Consider the following 23,751-nt stretch of genomic DNA (forward strand, 5'->3'; position numbering starts at 1 on the left):
GGTGAAAATGCGTAAATTTGTTCAAATTAAGTTAGTTCCAAAAGTTAATAATAGATGGCGCCGTGCGTCTCTTACATCGCGCTGACGCTTTTTCAAAAATCTTTCTATAAGACGTGGTATCAACTTACTTATAAGTTTCGATTTTTTTCGATTGTTATTTTTATTCGACGTTATTCAATAACTCAGTACTTTATATGCAGTGACGTAAGCTTAAACCTATCAATGATAATTATAGTTTATGGGTAAAGTTGTGTAATTGGGGGCTAAATAAGCTTTAAAATTTGGCATGAAATATAAAGTTTAATTTTAAAAAATTAAATATTATGTGCACACTGCACAGCTGTTTTGATTTAAGGGGTACCAGGGTTCTTTTTTATAAAAGCTTTTGACACCAATTTTGTTGACATCGCGCGCTATAAACTGAAGTCCACGCGGACGAAGTCGCGGGCAAAAGCTAGTACTGTATAAATTATCTACAAAACGTTTTACGTTTGTAGATGATTACGTTATACGTTTTGTTTCTATAAAAGTTTGTTCTATTTGCAGGTTGTAAAGTGTTCCAGTGAAACGTACGTCAAGTGAAGTAATATATACGCTAGATCACCTCCAGTTTATCATAATATACGCGAATGTAGCTCACACAACATGTATAAACACCAGTGGTAGTATACTACACTCTGATCTTAGTCAGTAAAATGTAACATTGATTCATTTTATGTCTCCTTCTTTCATTATAAGTTGATAGAGATGAAATGATCACTAGGATTTTACTAACTGAAATTAGATATCAGATTTCAGTACCGATATATAGCATTTAGCAATAGAAATTGACGTATACCGTACATACATGTAGTTGTATATTACATAAAACATATTATAGCACTGACGGCAACTTAGGTACAAATTATTTGATGTCATTGGAGACAAAGCGTTTTGTTGTTAGAAGTTTTTGGTGATCGTATACAATTTAGGTATAATTTGTTAAGTGAACTTTGTTTATGCTGCTTAGCGGTTTTTATTTACTGGGCAAGATGTGTGCATCGGTATATATCTGGTAATACATAATATAAAAATGACAAGTAAGTGCTGAATCATAAAAATATATATCCACAACCTTTTTGGAACTCGGTTCAAAAAGTAATGTTCTAGTCTGAGGGGTAAGCTGGAAATTTTGACAGCTACGTAATCGTATGGGAGCTGTCAACATTTTCAATATCGATATATCATGCTCACTCCTCTATATATACGACGACAAAACTGAACCATTATCGCCAGATTCCTATAAGATGAAAACTAAACTGAAATAAAGTAAATGTATAAGAATATGTAAGTTTAATACTATAATATTATGTTCAATATTTTTTGTAGCTGGCAATACAAGTTTTAGCCAAATATATGTTTTTAACAATGGCAACTCTTACTGTGTAACAGTGTGTTGCAATTTATTTACTGACTGTATATGTTTATGTTCGAGGGCATTACTGATATATTTGCCCTGTACAGAAAATATTGTAACCTAGAAAAGAGTTGGGTAAGGAGGCGAGGCAGGTCCAGTAGTACATCAGTGTTCAGTATTCACTAGGTGCTACCACTAGTAATACTTCAGGCATCCACTGTTTCAGGGTCCTGACCTTACTGAGGCCAAAACCGGAGTTGAGTGTCTCTTTGATCAGTCGATACTCTAAAAACTTTGCTCCAAGCTTGATATTATGGTCTATTTGAATAAATATGTAAAATAATCTCATAAATTATAGAAGCTTGCGCCGCCTGCCGCCAGCATCACGGGATTCTAGTGCTGGTCAGTCCTTTATCATTGTAAACAATAAATAGTAGATCTAAGACTATATTGAACACAGCTACATAGATCCAGTTCTGATTCAAAGCTGGAACCAGGGGCGTAGCTGCCGCCGTATATGGCGTATCAATTACACGAGGCCCCCGGGCCACGGCGACCCCCAACGGGAACAAAAATTATTAATAACTATTTACTCACCATTTCTTAAAGTTAAAAAAGTTAACCATACTTTAGGGCCCCCTAATTGAAATATTTATTATTTAAATTATTATTATTATTATTAATGTAAATCAGTCTTTTTGTGTTGTGCAGACGGCAGAAGTCCAGCTTAACGGTTGTGTTCGTTCAGTTTACTTTAACGCTCAGTTAGTGATGACAAAGTTCCTACGACTATAGTTTCTAGATGCCATGTGTAGTGTAATAGTGTTACTGTTATCGTCGTAGCCACCTATATGTATACGTGTCAAATTTGCACAGAATTGTTTACATCGCTCGACCACCATTATATTAACATTATGCTAACAGTTAATAATAGCATTTATAATATTATACATTTCCATTAAAACAAACATAAATATAGCAAATAAGTATGCAAAAATCTGCTGTCTTTATCTAGTCTAGTACATTGCCAAGTCGCATGGGAGACTAAGTTAGTACATATTGTATTACAGTGCTCCCAAAGTGATAATGCGCATAGAAAATTTCGTAATTTTTCGGCAACGATCGTATTTCTCGAGCGTCGGAAGACATCGCTGTAAGCGCTGTTTTAGCCCGGCCGCACATTGTCCGAAATTTCTGATCAGAAACAGTTGAACGTCCGCGCTGTCTCTTACATTTTGTACTGAGCCGAGTGAGCTCGAACTCGCCGGAAGGATATTTCGGATAGTGTGCGGGGTGGCGGTCCGGCGAAATTCTTTAAGAAAAACAGCGCTTTGTAGCGACGTAGAGGCGCCTGACGTTGCTTGAACGTTACCATGGTAACGCCGCTATGGCTTCCCGGTGAGACAGCGACAGCGGACAGCCACCGGCTATAATAAATATGTTAATTACTTCTATTTCCTTTGAACAAGGTGCAAAATGCAAGTTTCATAGGGTGTTTTCGTGATTACGACAATTAGCGAAGATTTCCATGCGCATTAATCATTATTAATTTGGGAGTAATGTATATATATTGCATAGTTATCTTGCTGTATATGTTTTTGTTACTAAGGGGGTAGTATATTTTGGACATAAAATCTGATACATATACATGTTGATGCTTGCAACAGTACCTAGCAGCTTATATTATGTTCTATAGTTTTGCAATAGTTAAGTCTCTATAACCGGTTTTTTAGTTTATGACGTAACGTGATGTTGCGTTGTATATAATATGTAGAGTATGTACTATGTAGTGTAAAATAGCGAAAAAAAGAAATTTCGGCTTGGTACAGACAAAAATAATTTTCCTTTGACTGAAATTGTTCAGATTTTTTAAAATCTTACTGCGCGGTTATTGGTCACTGCTAAGTGCGGCGAGCGTTATTGGCTATCGCATACGGCATAGGGAACTTGTGGACTTCGAATCAAAAGATTCTCCATTTTGCTATTCTTAAAAAATATTTACATGCTGAATAGCTTAAATAATGTTTTATCCTGGTCTATTTTTAGTCTTTTTGATGTATTAAAAAAGGACTAATCTTTGTAAGCTATCAATGTGCTGATATTTTATAATTGAGGGATATTATGTACAGACCTATGGGTCAAGCTCCTAAAATTATCAATCACAGATCCTATGCTAATAATGTATACTAAAATTATACAGTCAAGTCATCAATCAAGATTTGTCATAATGTTTGTACATCTGACTGGTGTGACTATAGTCCGGGTTCCCTAGAACAATTTTTTTTATTACTATCAATCTTAATTTTTTTGTGAGTAACTTCATTTTGATAAGACAAACAACAATTTTATTTGCGAAAAATCCCGAAAGTGGTAGCTAACAGAGATACAAAGGATGTCATACTTTGATTTAATGGTCCATATAGATTGTTCTACTTGTAGGACAATGTTACTCTTAAATTATATAACCATTAACCTATCAATATACAAAACATCTACTGGTCAGGGTTTCGTTTTAGTGTTCTGTAATCAACAAAACTTGGTTGACTATGGAACCCTTTCTATCTCTGTTAGCTACCACTTACGAGATTTTTCGCAAATAAAATTGTTGTTTGTTTAATCAAAATGAAACTACTCACAAAAAATTAGATTGATAGTAATAAAAAAAAATGTTCTAGGGAACCCGGACCATTATGTCTCTATTGGAACTTACTTTTCATTGTTTAAAAATATTTTAATCCTTTTGTATATTCGTTCTTGGTGTTTACTCCAAAATACGGCATATGAAATGAAATATCAAATAATAATGAAGATATATCAAAAAGCCTATTGATTGTAAAAATTATTTCTACAGAATTCAAACTTAAACGCTAAACCGCTTCGGTAGCAACTGTTATATTTTCGCTGACTTAGCATAGTACTCGGCTTTAATGTAATAACTAATATTATATTTTTTTTATCTGGCTAAAAAACCTCAGAATGATTTATGGATGTGCCTAGGAAATTTATGATGGGCTGGGAACAAGTGGGTAGGGAGTCGGGTAGTATATTGGAACCGAGAACTGCCAGGTATTGGTGATAGACATGTGTTGGTAATGGATAAGTTGAGCGGCACGCGTACATCGTGCCCGCGTTGAGTCACTGCCTGAAATGAACAAAGTTTGCGATCATGATGGGCTATACTCTATTCTGATTTATTTTGATTCAAATGTAAACAACGCTAGACCGACATAAATGTCGCTTATTCATTGATTAATTTGGTCGAGCTTTTATGTTTTGATCAAAATAAATTGGGAGTATAATATGTTGGGTGTCTGTCACAGTGGCTACTGGCTATGTATAAACTGTAGAGCGACTGTGGCAGAGAGCCTCGGGTTATTGCTTCTACATACTGTAATTAATTGTACATTTTACATAACTTTGTTATTGTTACAATAAAACATAATATATTATGCCAGTTATTTTAATTCTATGCCCCAGCTTTATAACACTGGTCAACAGTAGTTTTGTTGCCTGAAAACTAAAAGCTGTTTCTGTAAGAACTTTGTGCCATCACATACAGAGTGAGCTTAAGTGATGACTGATGAACAACAGATTTTGGTTACCAAGCTGAAGAAGTATTTAGCCAAATGCTAGGCAAGTACTATCATAGAACTTAGAAATTGATTCATAGGTATATGGTGGACCTCATAATTTGGTCCATCTACTGCCTCTGGTTGTTGGGTTCCAAGCAAAAAATTGGTCTCTCAATTTTAATAAACCCTAGTAATAATCTAAGAGTAAAATAGAAACAATAAGTACATTAAAAAAGTAAGTATAATTCTTACAACACCTTACAGGAATAACATTAATTAGTACTCTGCACTGTTCATTAAAACGAAACAAAATTCTTTGTCACTATTCTGCTTACAATAACGTCCAATAGGTCACAATCACCTTTAATATTATTCAGTTTGTATGTTGACTTCAAATCCTTCTCATTTGTGAACTGGGATAGTTCACATATATCACACTGCTCACCTTCTATTTGTTTTAAAACATCTTCTCTGTTTTCTTCGCTCAAGAAACATACCAGTATAGAATCTTCTTTTTCAATACCGAACTTACTCAGACTTTGAGATATATTTTTGGAAATTGATAGGTTATATAAAATTTCGGAGTATACAGTTTTTGTAACCAAAGAATTCGATTTTTCGGAGAGCACAGCTCGATTTGCAGCAACGGCTACTTGAAATGGGTTTAAAATTAGTGTGGGTTTGATAACAGCACATTTCCAAATTCCTTGTATTATATTGCTTCTTATGTCTTCAACGTTTTGAACATTTTTGAAAAGATATAATTCAAGACTTGTATTTGTATCCGAATCGAGAGTACACTGAAAATGCTTCATATTTCTTCAAAAATCAGTTTAATTTGGAGAAACTTCTGATGAATCATGAAATCCAAATCTTTGCCCAAATGAAACATGAAGAAACCTTTGTTTACAAAAAGATGCTTCTTCTTCGACTTCGTCATAAATAATAAACAATAATTTTTGCTAAGCGCTTTTTCCACTTATCCTAGCTAGGACGTCCTAGCTAGGATCCTAAAAAATTTAGTCAAGTGGAAAAACATTTAGGAGGATATTAGATTATCATATATATTGGATCCGAGATCATTGAGTCAATGATATTGAATAATGTAATATAGACATATGATTCATTTCTTCCTTGATCATAGATTTTTGACATTTGCTGAGAGATTGGATCCAATACGGTCATAGAAATAGGTGTTGCCAGTTATTTAATATAAAAAAGAGTTTTTAATTTCTTGTTCCTTAATATGTTTCAAATAATGTAATGTAATTATTTTTCTAATTATATACTTGGATAATCTTGCTGAAATAACAAAAAACAAGCCATATTAAAAATGACGATGTCTTTTGACAAATCGAATTCATTGAGATCTAGTATCCCTGACGCACCAACCTCGACACATTCCGATGACGAAGTGGAGACCATGTACGAAGACATCTCCATGGTCTTAAATACCACCCCTAAGACCCACTTCAATGTTGTCATGGGAGATTTTAACTCCAAAGTAGGAGTACGAGCTAGCGGCGAATCTTGCTTGGGACACCACGGTGTTGGGATTCGAAACCGCAGGGGGCAAATGCTGGTCAACTTTCTCGAAAAAGAGGGGCTCTTCTTGATGAATTCCTTCTTCAAAAAGAAGCCCCAAACAAAGTGGACATGGCGAAGCCCTGACTCTGTGGTAAGGAACGAGATAGATTTCATCATTACGGATCGGAAGTATATATTTAGGGATGTCTCTGTGATCAATTTCAATACCGGTAGCGATCACCGACTACTGCGAGGATCCTTGAGTGTATGCTTCAAACTCGAAAGAGTCCATATGCTGAGGTCTACCTACTCTCCGACCCAACTCCCAACAATCCGTCGCTGACGCCCAGAAATTTCAGTTACAACTGAGAGAAAGGTTTTGTAGGCCCAAGCATGCGGGCAGGAAATCCAAACTTTCGGATGAGACACTCAAACTTATGAGGGAACGGAGGGAAAACACGGACTCGGGTTCGTCAGATGTAAAACTTCTCTCGAGGCGACTACGGAAACTTATACGTAGAGATCTTCGCCGCTCGAATACGCTGGAAATCACGGAAGCGATTGAGCAGAATAGAGGGTCTAAAGTTTTCGTAAGGCGCCTCGGGAGGAGTCATCTGACGAAGGTGAAGAATAGCTGTGGCCGAATCGTTTCCTCACGAGGGGGGGTTCTGTCCGAGATCGAGGATTTCTATAGCCGCTTGTATGCTTCACATGCTTCGCAACCTGATCCTCGTGATGACGACCCGCGTGCCAAACTCACCCGGCATCTTTCTGGCGAGCTTCCTGACGTCAGTATAGGCGAAATCGGATTGGCTCTGAAACAACTTAAAGGGGGAAAGGCCCCGGGGAGGGACGGAATTACGATCGAACTTCTCAGAGCGGGAGGCGAACCCGTCTTGAGAGAGCTTCGTAAAGTCTTTAATTTTGTCCTTCAACGGGGAGTTTCCCCCGAAGAGTGGCTTAAAAGCGAGGTGGTTCTCTTTTTTAAGAAGGGCGATAACACCCTTCTTAAAAATTATAGACCCATCTCGCTTTTGAGTCACATATATAAGTTGTTTTCTAGGATCATTACGAATCGCCTATCCAATAAACTTGACGAATGCCAGCCACCGGAGCGGGCTGGGTTTCGCAGAGGCTTTAGCACCATAGACCATATTCACACCTTAAGGCAAGTTGTACAAAAGTCACATGAGTACAGGCAGCCATTGTGCCTTGCCTTTGTGGACTATGAGAAGGCTTTTGACTCTGTTGAGATCTGGGCTGTTCTGGAAGCCCTTCAACGATGTCAATTCGATTGGCGTTACGTCGAAGTTTTGAAAGGTCTATATAATGCCGCGTCTATGTCCGTTCGAGTACAGGGGGCCACAACAAGGCCAATCTATTTGCATCGAGGAGTGAGACAAGGGGATATTATTTCACCGAAACTGTTCACAAATGCGTTGGAGGACGCCTTCAAGACCCTAAACTGGAAAGGACGTGACATAAACGTTAATGGCAAGTACCTCTCACACCTTCGTTTCGCTGACGATATCGACTTGCAGGAAATGTTGAACGACCTTAATGAATCTTCCCGGCGGATCGGTCTCGGGATGAACTTGGACAAGACGAAAGTCATCAACGAACATGTTCTTCTGAGACCGGTTGCAGTTAACGGTGTCTTTCTCGAAGTCGTAACGGAATATGTCTATTTGGGGCACATACTGCAGGTAGGTAGACATAACTTCGAGAGAGAAACCGATAGGAGGATACAGTTGGGTTGGGCAGCATTCAGAAAGCTAAGCCACATTCTCACGTCGCATATTCCTCAGAGCTTGAAGACGAAAGTCTTCGATTAATGCGTGCTTCCCGTTATGACCTACGGGGCGGAAACCTGGCCTTTTACAGCAGGGCTAGCTCGTAAGTTTTCCGTCGCTCAGCGTGCTATGGAACGCGCTATGCTCGGAGTTTCTTTGGCGGATAAGCTTCGAAATGAAACAATTCGTCAAAGAACTAAAGTCACCGACATAGTGCAGAGAATCAGTACGCTGAAGTGGAACTGGGCTGGTCACGTAGCTCGAAGAACAGACGATCGCTGGAGTAAACTTACTCTGGAATGGAGACCAAGGCTGGGAAACCGGGGTGTAGGTCGACCTCCAACTAGGTGGGATGACGATCTCCGCTTAGTTGCAGGCCCATGTTGAATGCGAGTAGCAGGAGATTGGTCATCTTGGCGTTCATTGAGAGAGGCCTATGTCCAGCAGTGGACGACTATAGGCTGATATGATGAACCCTGACGTCAATACCTGTCAGCGTTAGCGCTCTCCATTGGCTATTGAAACCACATATGACGTAAAATAGGATCAATGAAATATGATAATGTAATATACAGATATGATCAAATGATCATATATATTGGATCCTATATATTATGATCATAGTTTTCATTCATTCACTAACTTCCATTGCATCCATGCATGTTCAGACCCTCGCATTGATGTATGCACATCGCACACACTGACATACACAGGCACATACACGCACACACACACACACACAAACACACACACAAACACACATACACACACACACACACACGCACGCACACACACACACGCACGCACAGACAGACAGACACACACACACAAATTCACATACATACATTCACATGCACGCAAGCACACACACACACACTTATGTTTTAAAGGGCATTTATGATTGTACTGATTTAATTCACTTTTGTTAAAAACATATACTTTTAAAATATTTTATCTTCTCATAATGCTGTAACATGATTGTAAACTAGAATCTAACCTAAATAACTAAAATGTTCCTTGGGGTGAGGACCTGGTGATCTGCAATACAGGCATGACCTATAATGGACACCAGCTCCTTACAACTTCACCTGACTGTCAAAAATTCTGTTAATATTAGATACTACTTGAACTTGTATTGTGAGGAGAAATAAAGATTATTATTATTATAGAAATGATCATATATAAATGGTAATGTATGATAAAAAAGAAAGCTAGGATCCTAGCTAGGATCCTAAATCGGAAAAAAATGTGGCTCCTGAATGACTAAATCAGTTTTGCCAGATGGTTTCAACCTTTTATCTGTAGTGGGAACTGCTAAATCTGTATTAAAGTCAATTTATATTATGTTATAAGATCTGGAATCCATTCGTAGGTAATTTCTTAAGTCTGCTAGTTCCAAGTAGTTCAGAAAGTTCATAATTCATAATTTTACGTGGAACAAAAATTCTTTCAACCATCTTTTTCGCCTTTTATTTATTTTTATTTTCATTGAGCCAACAGCTAAGCCTATGAAAATACCAATTTTTTGTTGCTTTGATAGAACTGGAGCCATTAAGAAGACGTCTGACCAAAATGACAACTGATTTAGTCACTAAATTAGGACAAGTGGAATAAGAAGCGAATTAATTAGTCTCCCATGAAGGATCCTAGCTAGGACTTCTAAATAGGACAAGTGGAATAAGCGCTTAACGTTCGCAAATGTTCATTGAATGAGGACTGAGAGTTGAGACTTGAGAGTTGACTGTTGAGACCACGTTGAGAGTTGAGACCAGTGCTGCCCAGTGCCCAGACTGACAGACCAGACCCCTGAACTAATTTGATTTCCCCCTAGAAATCTCCTAGATTACTTTTTCTTACAAAAAAGTGTGGCCGGCGCCATATTGCCAAGAACTAAACGGCGGTCTATAGTGATAGGACACTCGGTTCATATTTGTCGAGGATATCGATAAGTAAGATGTTTTAAGTGAGCTATTAAGGTTAAAATCTTTTAAATAAATGATCAGATTCTTCACCTTATATTTTTTAAATTCGATAAAAAAGTACATCACTAAACGTCAAATCTACTAATTTCTATGTTGATTAAATAATATCGAAAATCAAGCCATGTTATATTACTATTCTATCACAAATCTCATTTATTGTCTAATTATTAACTAAATTAGCACATACGAAGTCAAGCCATCGGTAAATTAACAAACATTTTAGTAAAAATATAAACGCACCTATCCAAGGACAACCTTTTTAAATTTCTTCACTTTTTTGACGGACTATAAATTAATTTAAAAAAAAGCAAATTGGTCGAAAAATTTGACCGATATATCGATATTTCTTTCGCGATATATCGAGACCGATATTGATATATTTTTTCAAATATTGATGTATCGATATATCGATATTTTCTTTCAATTTCGACATCCCTATAATACGACACTTTGACAGTTTATGTACCTCGGAGAACCGGAACATAAAATGGCGGACCGGCCACAGTATTTTGATTTGGTAGAGACCATTATGCCGCGTCCACTTATAAAAGTCAATGAGCAGCGCCCATTGACATCTTAGACTTATTCATTTAAAGCCTTGTCGAATTGTATTCATCTTTTCAACTTTTCGAATCTCAACCTTGATTAGTTGTTGTGGCGCTCAAGTAATTTAAAGATGGTAAAAAAATATTGGGAACGTGATATTTGAAAAAAAAACTGTATTTGACGTGTATTTTGAATTTCCCCTAAAAATCCGCTAAAGCGCTTATTCCACTTGTCCTATTTAGAAGTCCTAGCTAGGATCCTACATAGGAGATTAATTAGTTCGCTTCTTATTCCACTTGTCCTAATTTAGTGACTAAATCAGTTGTTATTTTGGTCAAAGGTCTTCTTAATGGCTCCAGTTTTATCAAAGCAACAAAAAATTGGTCTTCTCATAGGCTTAGCTGTTGGCTCAATGAAAATAAAAATAAATAAAAGGCGAAAAAGATGGTTGAAAGAATTTTTGCTCCAGGTAAAATTATGAATTATGAACTTTCTAAACTACTTGGAACCAGCAGACTTAAGAAATGGATTCCAGATCTTATAACATAATATAAATTGACTTTAATACAGATTTAGCAGTTCCCACTACAGATAAAAGGTTGAAACCATCTGGCAACACTGATTTAGTCATTCAGGAGCCACATTTTTTTCCGATTTAGGATCCTAGCTTTCTAAATGTTATTCCACTTGACTAAATTTTTTAGGATCCTAGCTAGGACTTCTTAAATAGGACGTGTGGAATAAGCGCTTAAATGTCCGACAGCATGTATGTCGTCTGTCGTGCAGTTCTTAAATCGTGTCGTGTCGTGAGCGTGACTCGTGTCTCGTAGGAAAGCACCCTCAGCTGCCTCAGCATTCAGCAATGCCTTATGCCAGCGCCTTGTGACTCAAAAGGCGCTGGCCGCTGGCTCACAAGCCTCACAAGTTGTGAGCACAGAGTACTTTTTTAGTTGTGAGGCTGTAAGGTCACGACTCTCGACTTCAGGTTACAGCAGTTACAGCCTGTAACTGTTGTAGCCTGAAGTCAAGAGTCGTGACCTTGTGGTTGTGACTCGTGACTAATAACCACAGAACAAATAAGTTCTGTACTTATTTAAAAAAATACATGACAGCTTGTTATCAGCTCGCGATGACAATTTGACATTTTCTGATAAAGTAAACAACAACCTAAACTTTGTGTAGGTATTCATAAGTAATAGCTCGTTTTATTCATTCGCGAGGGGCCTGCGTCATAACAAACATTGTTATCTGGATTCCAGAGCAAAATAATTTTAGGAGATATTACATAATACACTAGTAAAACATGTTAACCTCGAGAGTAAATATGTTAAGGAATGTTTGTAGAGTCCAGAACATTCGGCTCCTGTCTACTAAAATCCATGAAGCGGATAATGTCGGTCCCATTACGTTCCAAAAACTGACGGGCGACGACAAGGGCATAGCGCTGTACGGGCTCAACAGCCCGGCCAACAAAAATGCCCTCGGATTCGATCTCCTCAAGGCGATGAAGGAGGTTAACCAAATCCTGAGGGAAGACACCAAAATATCCGTAGTCATCCTTCATAGTTTAGTTCCCAACGTATTTTGTGCAGGTATGTAGGCTAATGCAGATAATTATTGCTACACATACATAATATTATATACGGCTGAAACTAAAAATAACTTTATTAAATTTTTAGGTGCAAACCTGAAAGAAAGATTCAAAATGTCTGATGACGAGGTGGCAGTATTTGTGAGAGGTCTGAGAGAGACCTTTATAGAAGTAGAGGACCTGCCCATGCCGACGATAGCAGCAGTAGAGGGAGTGGCAGTGGGGGGTGGCCTGGAGCTGGCCCTGGCCTGTGACATAAGAATTGCGGCTGACTCAGCCAAACTCGGTCTGATTGAGACCAACCGAGGCCTGATCCCCGGGGCTGGAGGCACACAGAGACTGCCTAGAGTTGTCAACTTGAATATTGCTAAAGAGCTGATCTTCACATCGAGAATTGTCAGCGGCTTAGAAGCCAAGGAACTTGGTAAGTAGACAGAAAATGAGTCATAAAATCATTGTTTTAGGAAATAACTTCAAATTTTTATTTTATTTTAAATATTACAGTCAATTTTAACTCTATTTTTCAGGTGTTGTTAACCATGTGGTACCACAGACTGAGAAGAAAAATGCAGCCTTTGAGAAGGCATTAGGTATAGCCCGGGAAATAATTGGCAATGCACCGATTGCTCTGAGATGTGCCAAGCGAGCCATAAACGAGGGTGTGCAGCTCACTATCAAGGATGGTTATGAAGTTGAGCAGAAGTGCTACGAAATAAACATACCAACTAAAGACAGGAAGGAGGGAATGCTATCATTTATGGAGAAAAGAAAACCCAACTTCAAGGGACACTGAACCAAAATGTGGAATACTACATACATATTTTAAGATAAGATGTACTCATGTATAGCATTTACAATATGGACCAATAAGATTAAGTTACTTTTACACAAGGTTTATAAGCTTTACACAAACAATATTATATTTGTTTACATGTTTTCTTTGCGGTGAGAGTGGGTGTGGATGGTGATTGGTGTGATGTTATTTAAATGTATTTTTGTACTGCAATATATTCCATAGATATTGTGAATTGTGAGCCATTCCAGTGTAGCTTGCATAATATTTTATGATACAATGTTATAATATTATTATACTCTAGTTAAATATTTTTTATAAGAATATTATTGTTGATAAATAGGAAATATACTTTTGTTAATTTCGAACATTCCTTTTTTATCTCTCGAAGTTTTCTTAGTGTGGTATAAAAAATATTGCATAAGGTTAACTGTAAATAGAGATATTTTTAATCAGTAGTTTGCAAACAGATAGCACACTGTGATAAACAACTTTTGCTATCAAGAATGTTTTAAACATATTTAATAGTAAACAACTAACAAGTAATAATAAAAAATATTAAACAAAACCAAAACTGTATTAAAGTATAATAATTATAGTATTATAAAGTGCCCATAATTCACAATCATTCCTATAAAGTATAATTAGTATTTGTTATTGTCAATGCTTATTCTATATTCAACAATTCCTGGACTTGTCTTTTGGTATCTTCTGGGGATGTCACTTTGTGTCCAATAGTCCGACTGTCATTATATATCTCATAATCGTTGCCACCCTGCATAGTCTTATCTCCGAAGAAATGTATCTCACTGAAATCATTGTCGACATACTGCAGGCAGTATGTTTTGTCCCACCCCTCTGGGTAAACATCAATGCTTATCTGACCGCCGAGAGCAAAGCATAATTTTGTGTCGCTGAATTCCTTCTGCAGGGCTTCGACGAATTTTTTTCGGGTGCCGTTTTGTGCGTCGAATTTGACGAACTCGTCTCGCTCGGCCTGGCAGCACGACCGGCCTATGGGGCAGATGTTGATCATGCTGGACCGAAACTCCACGAAGTTGCCTCTCTTGGCGGGCAGCTGGATCTTGGACATGTACCCGAGGGCGAAGTTAATCACGCTCTGGAGCGTGCTCTCGCCGGCGAAACTCAAGATGCTCTCCGATTTCATCAGCTCGCTGTTCTTGTAGAACACGACACCGTTCTCGCAGAACACGTAGTCGAATTGGTTCGTATTCTCCTCCCCGTTTAATTGCTCCACTAGCTTGGGGTAATCGGAGCCGCTGACGAGGCCTATGCTGGCCGCCGGCTTCACTGTGTTCAAAAGGAAGTTTAAAAGCTCCGCAGAAATCACCTGCCGGGGTTTCGTGAGAGTCCCGTCGACGTCGAACAGTAGTAAAATACTTTTTTTACTTGCCATTTTGTTCTAGCAGTAGTGGCCGATGGTTTCTTTTGCGAACGCCGGCTAACGAGCCATTAGCCAAAAGTTGATAAGGATTTGTTTTTCGAACAACACGTAAACCACGTCAAACGACAGTTCTAAAGTTGACAAGTGACAACACAATATGATTTTGACAGCGGTCGGTCATTCACCGATACGTTCTGTCATTCTTATCATTCGCAAATCGCAATCTCCTAGAGTATAGTACACAGATTACTAGTATAGTATAGTATTAGGAGTAAATGTGTTCTGTGATAGTATTCGTTGGCAATCACTCGACAACAATGGCGCGGGCGGGTGCTCGTAGCAAAATTTTTGCGCTAATTTTGTGTTTATTTGTGACTGGAAATGAGTGTTCTAATGGGAGAAAAAACGTTCTCATCATCATAGGTAAGTATTTTGCAAATTAATAATTGTATCTTTCCTTAATGATTTTGTTGAAGAAGTTCTGAAAAAACTGCAAAAATAATATTATTCAGATAAATAAAATAATTTTACCTATATTACTATTTAGTTTAGATATTTGTCCAAGAAGCCGCTTGAGATCTTTGTATTTGATTAAACATCAAATACAAAGATCTCAATTGGCTTCTTGAACAAAAATCTAAACTAAATATAAACAACAAATTATTAGTATACAAATCAATCCTCAAACCCGTTTGAACTTATGGAATTCAACTATCGGGTAGTGCTTCCGACTCCAACATACAAATATTACAAAGATACCAAAACATTATTTTGAGAACAATCTCCAACGCACACTGGTTTATACGTAACAGCGAAATTCACAAAGTTTTAAAAATTCCATCCATCAAAGAGGAAATAGCTAAGTCTTGCACGAAATACAAGTTTCGCCTGGATATCCACCCCAATGATCTTGCTCAGAATCTTCTGAATAAAAGATGTCACAAAAGACTGAAACGTCATAACATTCTAGACCTATAAGAGATTCAGAGAATAAAGGAAAATAAAATAATGTAGAGTTCCTGTCACTGGGTAGGAATCCCTGAACCGCCAACATTAGCTCACCGCCAACATCAGCTCACCACATCTGCTTATAATCCGTGGATTGATTGCAGATAATACTTGGAAGAAAAAAATAGTAAAAAAACCTATATTATAAGTACTAAATGCTTTTGTTGTATAGCTTTTTGTTGTATTTGAAGACACCTGCGCGTAATATAAAAATGGACCTTAATATTTTATTTCCAATCCAATATATTTATTAAGGAATTATTTCATATAAATATATTAACAATTCCTTTCTCGATAATATGTATGCTCCACATTTTTGCCAGTTCAAATTTTATTTAAGTCAAAATGGATTCTTATCTTAGCCGACGATGCCGGGTTCGAGATGGGCGCATATGGGAACAAGATTTGTCAGACCCCCAACATTGATGCTCTGGCTCGGGACAGTCTGATCTTCAACAATGCTTTTACATCTGTCAGCAGTTGCTCTCCAAGGTACTTGTTGCTATTTTTTTGTATGTAGTACCCATTAAAGGGCTATAATATGATAACTTTTATCTATTTGGCACAGTGGAACACGCTTTCTCATTTATATCCTATATAAGTCAATGAATTTTTATCTCACAAGTCACAAACGACATATTGTTTACTTTATTAAATTTTTTATATTTTAATAAGTTTAAGTACTTATCTTATATCTTATCAATCTTGCTAGGAATCATTTTTAGAAAATGTCATTTCAAATAGCTAGTAGATTAGTAGTAGACTTAATTGGTTATTTGTTATCTTTATAATTTTTTTATTTTATTTATTTTAAAACAGAAAAGAATATAGATTAGTTTATATAATGTAATGAAAATAAACAACACAGTCGAGCTGCGCTGCTGACGGGGACTCCGAGCCACCAGAATGGCATGTATGGGCTTCACCACTCCATTCACCACTTCAACTCCTTTGACAACATCACTAGCTTGCCCAATATACTGCGTAAACATGGAGTACACACAGGTACAATGATTATTACTACCCTATTTCACATTCGAAATTTTTTAATTTATTAGATAGAAATATAATATTTATGATTTGGTCCTATATACACTGTATTACATAGTACATACCCAATATATGATCATAGCCAATGGTTATGTAAAAAGGATACTCAGAGTGCTTATATACCATTTGTGCTACCTGGGAGGGAAAGTAATGCATTGAGTGGTATGCAGGTATAATCGGCAAGAAGCATGTGGGTCCGGCCAGCGTGTACAAGTTTGACTACGAGCAGACGGAGGAGAACAACCACATCGACCAGGTCGGCCGCAACATCACGCGCGTCAAGCTGCTCGCCCGCGACTTCCTGGCTGAAGCCGGCAGCCTGGACAAGTGAGTAGCCTGGGACTCGGGACAGCGAAGTTCACCACTTCCTGATAAGTGTCTAAAGGGACTTTATTATAGTTTTTGTTGAAACTGGATACTCCTTAGTATTTAACATTGAGTCAGTTTATTCTAGTTACTTAACATTCCTTAAATCTTAATGGATTACCGATTATACATTTTTTTTACAGATTTTACTACTGCATGTTTTAACTTTCTGTCTATTGAGTGTTCGGTTCCAGCTTGTTTGTATGGGTCACACCGCACACGAGATTTTGGTTGGTGATCAGTGATCACGAATAATAATAGTCGCAATACCTATTACCTAAAGTATAAACCCACACAGTTGGTCCCAGATATATTGACCTGTTACTGTAGTCGGCTTAGTCCAGAGGAATATCCTCTGGACTAGGCCGACTATGTTGCGAGAATGCCGTACGAGTGTATGCTTGGGCACAGAATATATAATAGTACTCTGTACAGAAGTGTATCTTAGAAAACGTATTCATCGAAATGTCTACTTTAAATCTTTAAATTAAGGTACAATTTAGCACGGCTCAGAGTTCAGCGGCTGTTCGTTTAAATGCCTACCAAAATCTATTACAAGCTAATTTCATTATAATGACTATGGAAAACGATCCATGTTACACTGAACCTATACATCGAGCTAGCATGTGACACTGTGCCGCTAGGGCTGACTATACCCAAAAAATACCTGCGTGCGGGACGCTATTTATTTAAGTGAAAATAAAGATTTGTTTATTGTTATTATTGTATTGTTTAATGTATTTATTCATCGCGGACAACGTGCCGAGTTAATAGTATCTTTTCGTGTGTCAAGACGCCCAAAATGTGTGCGCCGTAATACGACCTAAATCCTAATATACAATAGTCAATAAACAATAATATTGTTACGTGCTAGGGTTCGAGGATTTGGAGAGAAAGACCTGGTGACTCTCTTGAAGACTTTATTAACACTGCACTAAACACTAGGTCACAACACTTAGCACTAGGTCCAATCACTAAGCACTATCACTGTCCTAGGTCGTAGCCAAGTCGCAGGTTTCACTGGTTCACTCACTATTGATCACTTGTTGACGCCTCGAAGATCGCTCAGATTGAACTGACTTCGCCGGGCTTACCTGCGGCTTTTTATATGGCGAGACGAATTCCAGAAAGTTCCCGATTCACGTAAACAAGTAAACAACCGTGGGAACTTTCTAGGAGGCTCGAGCATGTACCACAATAAAACTGCCGTCCTTACGATAAGTGCAGTAAGTTGAATTTAATTTAGACCTTATGGACTCAGTCATAAGGTCTGAATTAAAACACGTAAACAAATAAACGGTAAACACGTAAACAAAATGTTGGACTTATCTAGAAGGTTCGAGTATGTACTTGCGCACCTCATGCCATCTAGTATTGAGTAGGGGATTTATGTTGCCTGTGCTCCCTCGGTAAGTTTCGCTGGTGTGTCGCTAGATGGTACCACGTGTCCGTATACCATGTACCGTAACAATATGCCAGCCAGCTTATCTTCTCTTAGCTTCTTTTTGCTATGGCGGCCTTAGCCAGCTTATATTGTTTCTTTCCTTTTTACACTTCTTACAACGTAAACAATAAAACAGAGATGCAATTAATTAATGCCGCCGACACATTAGTGTGAACACTGAACTGTGAACCGATAGTTCAAAACGTGTAAACCTAAACCACTTTTTTTGTGATGATTTCAAGAGTGATCCACTTGGCGCGCATTTCTAATCTACTGCGTAAAAATGTATGAAGGAGTGTTATTTTCTGAGTGTGTTTTGAAAAAGGGTTAGTAAAATACCAAATAAATATAAATAAAACCATTTATAATAATTACCTTTGAATACAATAAATTGAGGCAAAATTAACTATTCCTACTTTGACCACCGATTTAGTATTTTGTTTCAAATATAAAACTACATAACTATGTTATTATGTATATTTGCGTCTGAATCTAATAGCTTATTTATTCAAAATTCTAAATAAATAAATTATAAAACAGATAAATTTAAATCACAATCAGTATTTAAACAACAATTAAATACAGCACAATACTTTTTCGAGTGTTTCTTTTTATTTTCCATTTTAAAAACAGATCAACACGCAAAATTATGTCCGTCGTCGCTCGCGCGGGCCGATTATAATATTTTCTTTGGCGCGGGTGGCGGCGGCCCTACTGAATTATACCCTGCGCAGGGGCAGCCGCGCGTAGGTATGTTTTCGATGCCTATAAGCGGAGTGAGACAGGCCTGGCTTGGGAAACCATACGGACATTTAAAATCCTGTCCCAGGTATTTGAGAAGTGGTTACTTCGCTCTGAAAGTACCTAACTATGTCGGGGTAATAAAGTCTTAATCGCTCGAACTGATGTATATATTGTCTCATCTCATGTCGAGTATAAATTGTCTCAGGCCGTTCTTCCTTTACGTGTCGTTCCACGACCCGCACCGGTGCGGGCGCGAGCCGCAGTACGGCACGTTCTGCGAGCGGTTCGGCTCCGGGCAGCCGGGCGCCGGCGTCATCCCGGACTGGACGCCGTGGTACTACCAGTGGGACGAGGTGGCGGTGCCCTACCACGTGCAGGACACCGAGGCCGCGCGCCGGGACCTCGCCGCCATGTACACCACCATGTCGCGACTCGATCAAGGTACAACACTCACTTATGCTTTATTCATTTTAACAGGAACAAATATAGCCATTAGATTATTTATAGAATTTTTTGTTTGATAGTCTTTCAGGCAACCCATGTTAGCCGCCAATGTCTCGAACAGCTCGTATGACGTTGCATAGTTATACCGCTCAGACTAATATGTACCGACATATAACATAGGTATAAGATATTTGCCTTTACGATTTATACATAAATGTCTGTGTCACTTAGGCGTGGGTCTAGTGCTGAAGGAGCTGTCTGCGGCGGGGCACGCGGACGACACGCTGGTGCTGCTGACGTCGGACAACGGCATTCCGTTCCCCGCCGGCCGCACCAACATGTACGACGCCGGCGTGCGCGAGCCGCTGCTGGTGCGCGCGCCCGGCCGCCGCCGCGGCAGCACCGGCGCGCTCGTCAGCCTGCTCGACGTCACGCCCACCGTGCTGGACTGGTTCGGCCTGCCGCACGACCAGCCAGAGAGCAACGAGGTCGACCCCGACGATCGACCCAAGAGCTTCCTGCACGTGCTCGATAAAGGTACTGGTTTTAACTATGTTCTTGGGGTAAATGAGTGGGAAAGCCTCAAAAGCGAGACGGTAAGCTCGGTTCCGACTTCCGACGCTCAATGGAGTCACTGAGTATTTCAAAACATTGTGCGTTTATTTGTGGCGTCGATTTTACAAAATGTCGATTCCGCAATACACTGTTTGTTGCTACATCTGCTTGTCAACCAAACTAAACTGTGATATTAAATCATCTGCATTCTCTATCGGTTGTATCACGGGGAGTGCTCTGAGGAATTGTTCGGAATCATACCACCTGCAGGCTGCAACTTTTCGCCATCGTCCCACGCAGGGCTGTAGCTAGAGTCAAATTTGAGGTTACAGGTAGGGCGGAAGCAAAAAAAATCGGTCAAGTGCGAGTCGGATTCGTGCACGAAGGGTTTCGTACCGTTATAGATAAAAAATAGGCCAAAATTGTGTTTTTTGTAATTGAGCCCCCTTTAAATATAAATGTTATTTTAATTGTATTATTCATTAATTAAGTGATTTCGCAAAAAGTCCAGTGCCTACTGTTGCCATTAATATCACTATGCAGCAAAAAAGGCCAAAAAACACGAATCCTTAAATACCTATTGATTTTATTTTGTTTTTAGTATTTGTTGTTTTGATTTATCTCTAGGTCAATGATGTATTCAATTCATTCAATAGTTATTCTTAGATACTTAAAAAAATTCAGTGACAAAGCATGAGCACTATATCTAAGAACTACTTATTAAATCCTCAATTACGAAGAACAAGCGAACAATATGGTTAAACTTCTGGATGTAGTGATCCACGAGTAGCGATTGTATTTTGCGCTTTCACCTGTTTTGAGCAGTGAGGTTTTTCGTCGTCAATTTGCTCTCCAACCTTCCGTTTTTTTCCAAAGAAAGCCCGTATATCCATCGCGAAATCAAAGAATATTCAATTTAATATTATGTCAATACAAAAAAGAACTGTATTTATTTTTCAAGAAAACACTCTTTACTTTACTTCACTTGAACCAAACAACCAACAATCATATACAACCTTTCGGTAATGTAAAATGTTTATTAACTGGGATTCCCCGTACGAAAGATTGCCGATATTGCAATCTATGGTATTCACAGATACTATTATATAATTAAATGGACGCATCACTTCATGTAATCGTGATTCAAATGCCATCTATACACAGAACAAAGAATTATTCAGACGACTTCTGTGGCCCAATGGTTGGGCCACAGAAGAGGGCCAACGGAACAAAAAGTTTTTAAAGGTATAATAAAAATCTTAACTATATAATGTATAGTTTATATAAGAATAAAGTAGATTTCTGTTGTCTAATACCTGTAATGCAAGTCCTTTAGGTCTTCCTTTTTAGGGTTCCGTACCAAAAGGGTAAAAACGGGACCCTATTACTGAGACTTCGATGTCTGTCCGTCTGTCCGTCTGTTTCCAGGCTGTAACTCAAGAACGGTAATAGCTAGAGAAATGAAATTTTCACAGATTATGTATTTCTGTTGCCGCTATAACAACAAATACTAAAAACAAAATAAATTAAATATTTAAGGAGGGCTCCTATACAACAAACGTGATTTTTCTAACATTTTTTACTTAACTATCAATGATGACAACAGGTAGGCACTTGAAATTTTCACAAAGGCCTTAATAATATATGTAATTTAATAAATACCTAATATTAAAAGTAAAAAAAAAATTAAGGGTTAGGTAGGTAGGTAGGTTCCAAACTATTTTTGCTCTATAACGGTATGCGCGGTATAACCCTTCGTGCGCGGGTCCGACTCGCACTTGGCCGATTATTGGTATTTTTAAGGTAGGGCATTGTGATTTTAAGGTAGGGCATTGCCCCACTATGCCCCCCCCTAGCTACGGCCGTGGGACTCCCACGCGAAAAATATACCATCCTCGTCACCTTGATGTGTGACAGTCTTCCACCGTGCGTTTCTCGCGTAACTTTCTGCCGCGCACTGTAAAACTCTGGAACGAACTGTCACCAGCTGTATTTCCGGACCTATGCGACCTGCAAACCTTCAAGAAGAGAGCGTATTCCCTCTTAAAAGGCCGGCAACGCACCTGCAGCTCTTCTGATGTTGCGAGTGTCCATGGGCGACGGTAGTTGTATTCCATCAGATGACTCATTTGCTCGTTTGCCCCCTTATTTCATAAAAAAAATGAAATACTTAAATAGTATTGCATTTTTTTGCTTTTTTTAAAGTATTTAATAGCAAGTAGTTTAGTTGATGTAACATATGATTGTGTTTGCAGAGCCGCCGGCGTCGCCGCTGGACGCGGTGTTCTTCTCGCAGACGCACCACGAGGTGACAATGTACTACCCGATGCGCGCGATCCGCACGCGCACCCACAAGCTGCTGCACAACCTCAACTACGGCATGCCCTTCCCCATCGACCAGGACCTGTACGTGTCGCCCACCTTCCAGGACATCCTAAACCGCACGCGCGCCAAGCAGCCCCTCCCCTGGTACAAGACGCTCAAGGAGTACTACTACCGCCCGCAGTGGGAGCTCTACGACCTGCGCGCCGACCCCGCCGAGACCGACAACCTGCACGGTGAGCCCCGCCCCCGATCCCCCGCGTGCGCACGACGTGTAGCTCGCTTACAACATGATCACTCATCGAATATGTCAAACGACTAGTTACCGAGACGTGTCACCGACTATTGGCGTCGCTTCTGCCCTTATTCATTTTTCACCCCACCAAAGATCTAATAATGTAGCACGCAGTTTAGTCGAGCGAACTTAAAGTTGTAAGCGGCCCATACCGACGTGCACGCATTATTTAATGATTCGTGTTCATTAAGTACCGTCCTGTCGGCGCAGGCAAGCCGGGGCTGGAGAAGCTGGAGTCGGGTCTGCGCGAGCGGCTGCACCGCTGGCAGCGCAGCACGCGCGACCCCTGGCTGTGCGCGCCGGGCGCCGTGCAGACCGCCGACGTGTGCCGCGCGCTCGACACCCACATGTCCCACTTCGTGCCGCGGTAGCTGGCCGCCGCTGCCGCCGCCGCCGCCGCCGCCCCGGCCCCGCCCGCCCGACACACCGACGACGGCGCCCTCTACAAGCTCATGTAATGCCGACGCTTGCCCGGCGTTTGGAATACATCAAAACTAGTTGTAGAGGTTCAGATCCGCGGCAATTTTAACCGTATGCGGGTCCTACTCGAGTGGCATAGCGTCTGTCTTACCAGTATACAATAATATAACAGACTACATTATTGTTTACAAAGGATGTTATAGCGTGCACTCTGCACACTCCTAACAATTAAAATATCTACTGTAGATCTGTCAATGTTTACTCACTCATTATAATATGATGTCGGTCTCTATAATATTCCTGGTATTCGCACAACTCTTTGTCTGTCCCATATTTAGTAAATAATAATTAAATAATATAATCAATGGCTATTTACCGATCATATCTCATTCAATCGTGACAAAAATATTATTCAATAAATTAGATGAATCCTAATACGATGATTTAAAATATAAATTATAAAATGATTTAATATTTTAGAATCTCGAATAGAAATAT

The 23,751-nt window shown here is 39.1% G+C and overlaps 5 protein-coding genes and 1 long non-coding RNA gene across 7 annotated transcripts in view; 3 read left to right on the forward strand and 3 right to left on the reverse strand.

Annotated features, from left to right (window-relative positions):
• Positions 1-2,606, forward strand: part of LOC121732708 (regulatory-associated protein of mTOR) — a 23,315-nt gene extending 20,709 nt beyond the window's left edge. For both annotated transcript variants that reach the window (XM_042122662.1, XM_042122663.1), the window contains one exon: positions 547-2,606. The gene's annotated coding sequence lies outside the window, so the exon portion shown is untranslated. The remainder of the gene's footprint in view (positions 1-546) is intronic.
• LOC121732716 lies at positions 2,256-17,879 on the reverse strand. The gene is made up of 3 exons (XR_006036427.1): positions 17,869-17,879; positions 8,115-8,123; positions 2,256-2,313 (listed from the first exon to the last, which is right to left on the reverse strand). It is a non-coding gene; the product is annotated as an uncharacterized LOC121732716 (long non-coding RNA).
• Positions 5,192-5,928, reverse strand: LOC121732713 (EKC/KEOPS complex subunit TPRKB-like). Its single transcript, XM_042122667.1, has one exon. The coding sequence runs from the start codon at positions 5,781-5,783 to the stop codon at positions 5,265-5,267; it is 519 nt and encodes a 172-aa protein (XP_041978601.1). The 5' UTR covers positions 5,784-5,928; the 3' UTR covers positions 5,192-5,264.
• On the forward strand, positions 11,973-13,293 carry LOC121732710 (enoyl-CoA hydratase domain-containing protein 2, mitochondrial). Its single transcript, XM_042122665.1, has 3 exons — positions 11,973-12,408; positions 12,496-12,831; positions 12,935-13,293. Exons 1-3 carry the CDS (start codon positions 12,120-12,122, stop codon positions 13,198-13,200), a joined length of 891 nt encoding a protein of 296 aa, XP_041978599.1. The 5' UTR covers positions 11,973-12,119; the 3' UTR covers positions 13,201-13,293.
• On the reverse strand, positions 13,774-14,743 carry LOC121732711 (phosphomannomutase). Its single transcript, XM_042122666.1, has one exon. It carries the CDS (start codon positions 14,615-14,617, stop codon positions 13,868-13,870), a length of 750 nt encoding a protein of 249 aa, XP_041978600.1. The 5' UTR covers positions 14,618-14,743; the 3' UTR covers positions 13,774-13,867.
• On the forward strand, positions 14,895-23,698 carry LOC121732709 (N-sulphoglucosamine sulphohydrolase). Its single transcript, XM_042122664.1, has 8 exons — positions 14,895-15,028; positions 15,976-16,105; positions 16,482-16,618; positions 16,834-16,990; positions 19,423-19,658; positions 19,893-20,198; positions 22,472-22,774; positions 23,044-23,698. Exons 1-8 carry the CDS (start codon positions 14,923-14,925, stop codon positions 23,202-23,204), a joined length of 1,536 nt encoding a protein of 511 aa, XP_041978598.1. The 5' UTR covers positions 14,895-14,922; the 3' UTR covers positions 23,205-23,698.
• The last annotated feature ends 53 nt before the right edge of the window (positions 23,699-23,751 follow it).

The sequence above is a fragment of the Aricia agestis genome, chromosome 12 (assembly GCF_905147365.1).
Source record: "Aricia agestis chromosome 12, ilAriAges1.1, whole genome shotgun sequence".
NCBI classification, from domain to species: Eukaryota; Metazoa; Arthropoda; class Insecta; order Lepidoptera; family Lycaenidae; genus Aricia; species Aricia agestis.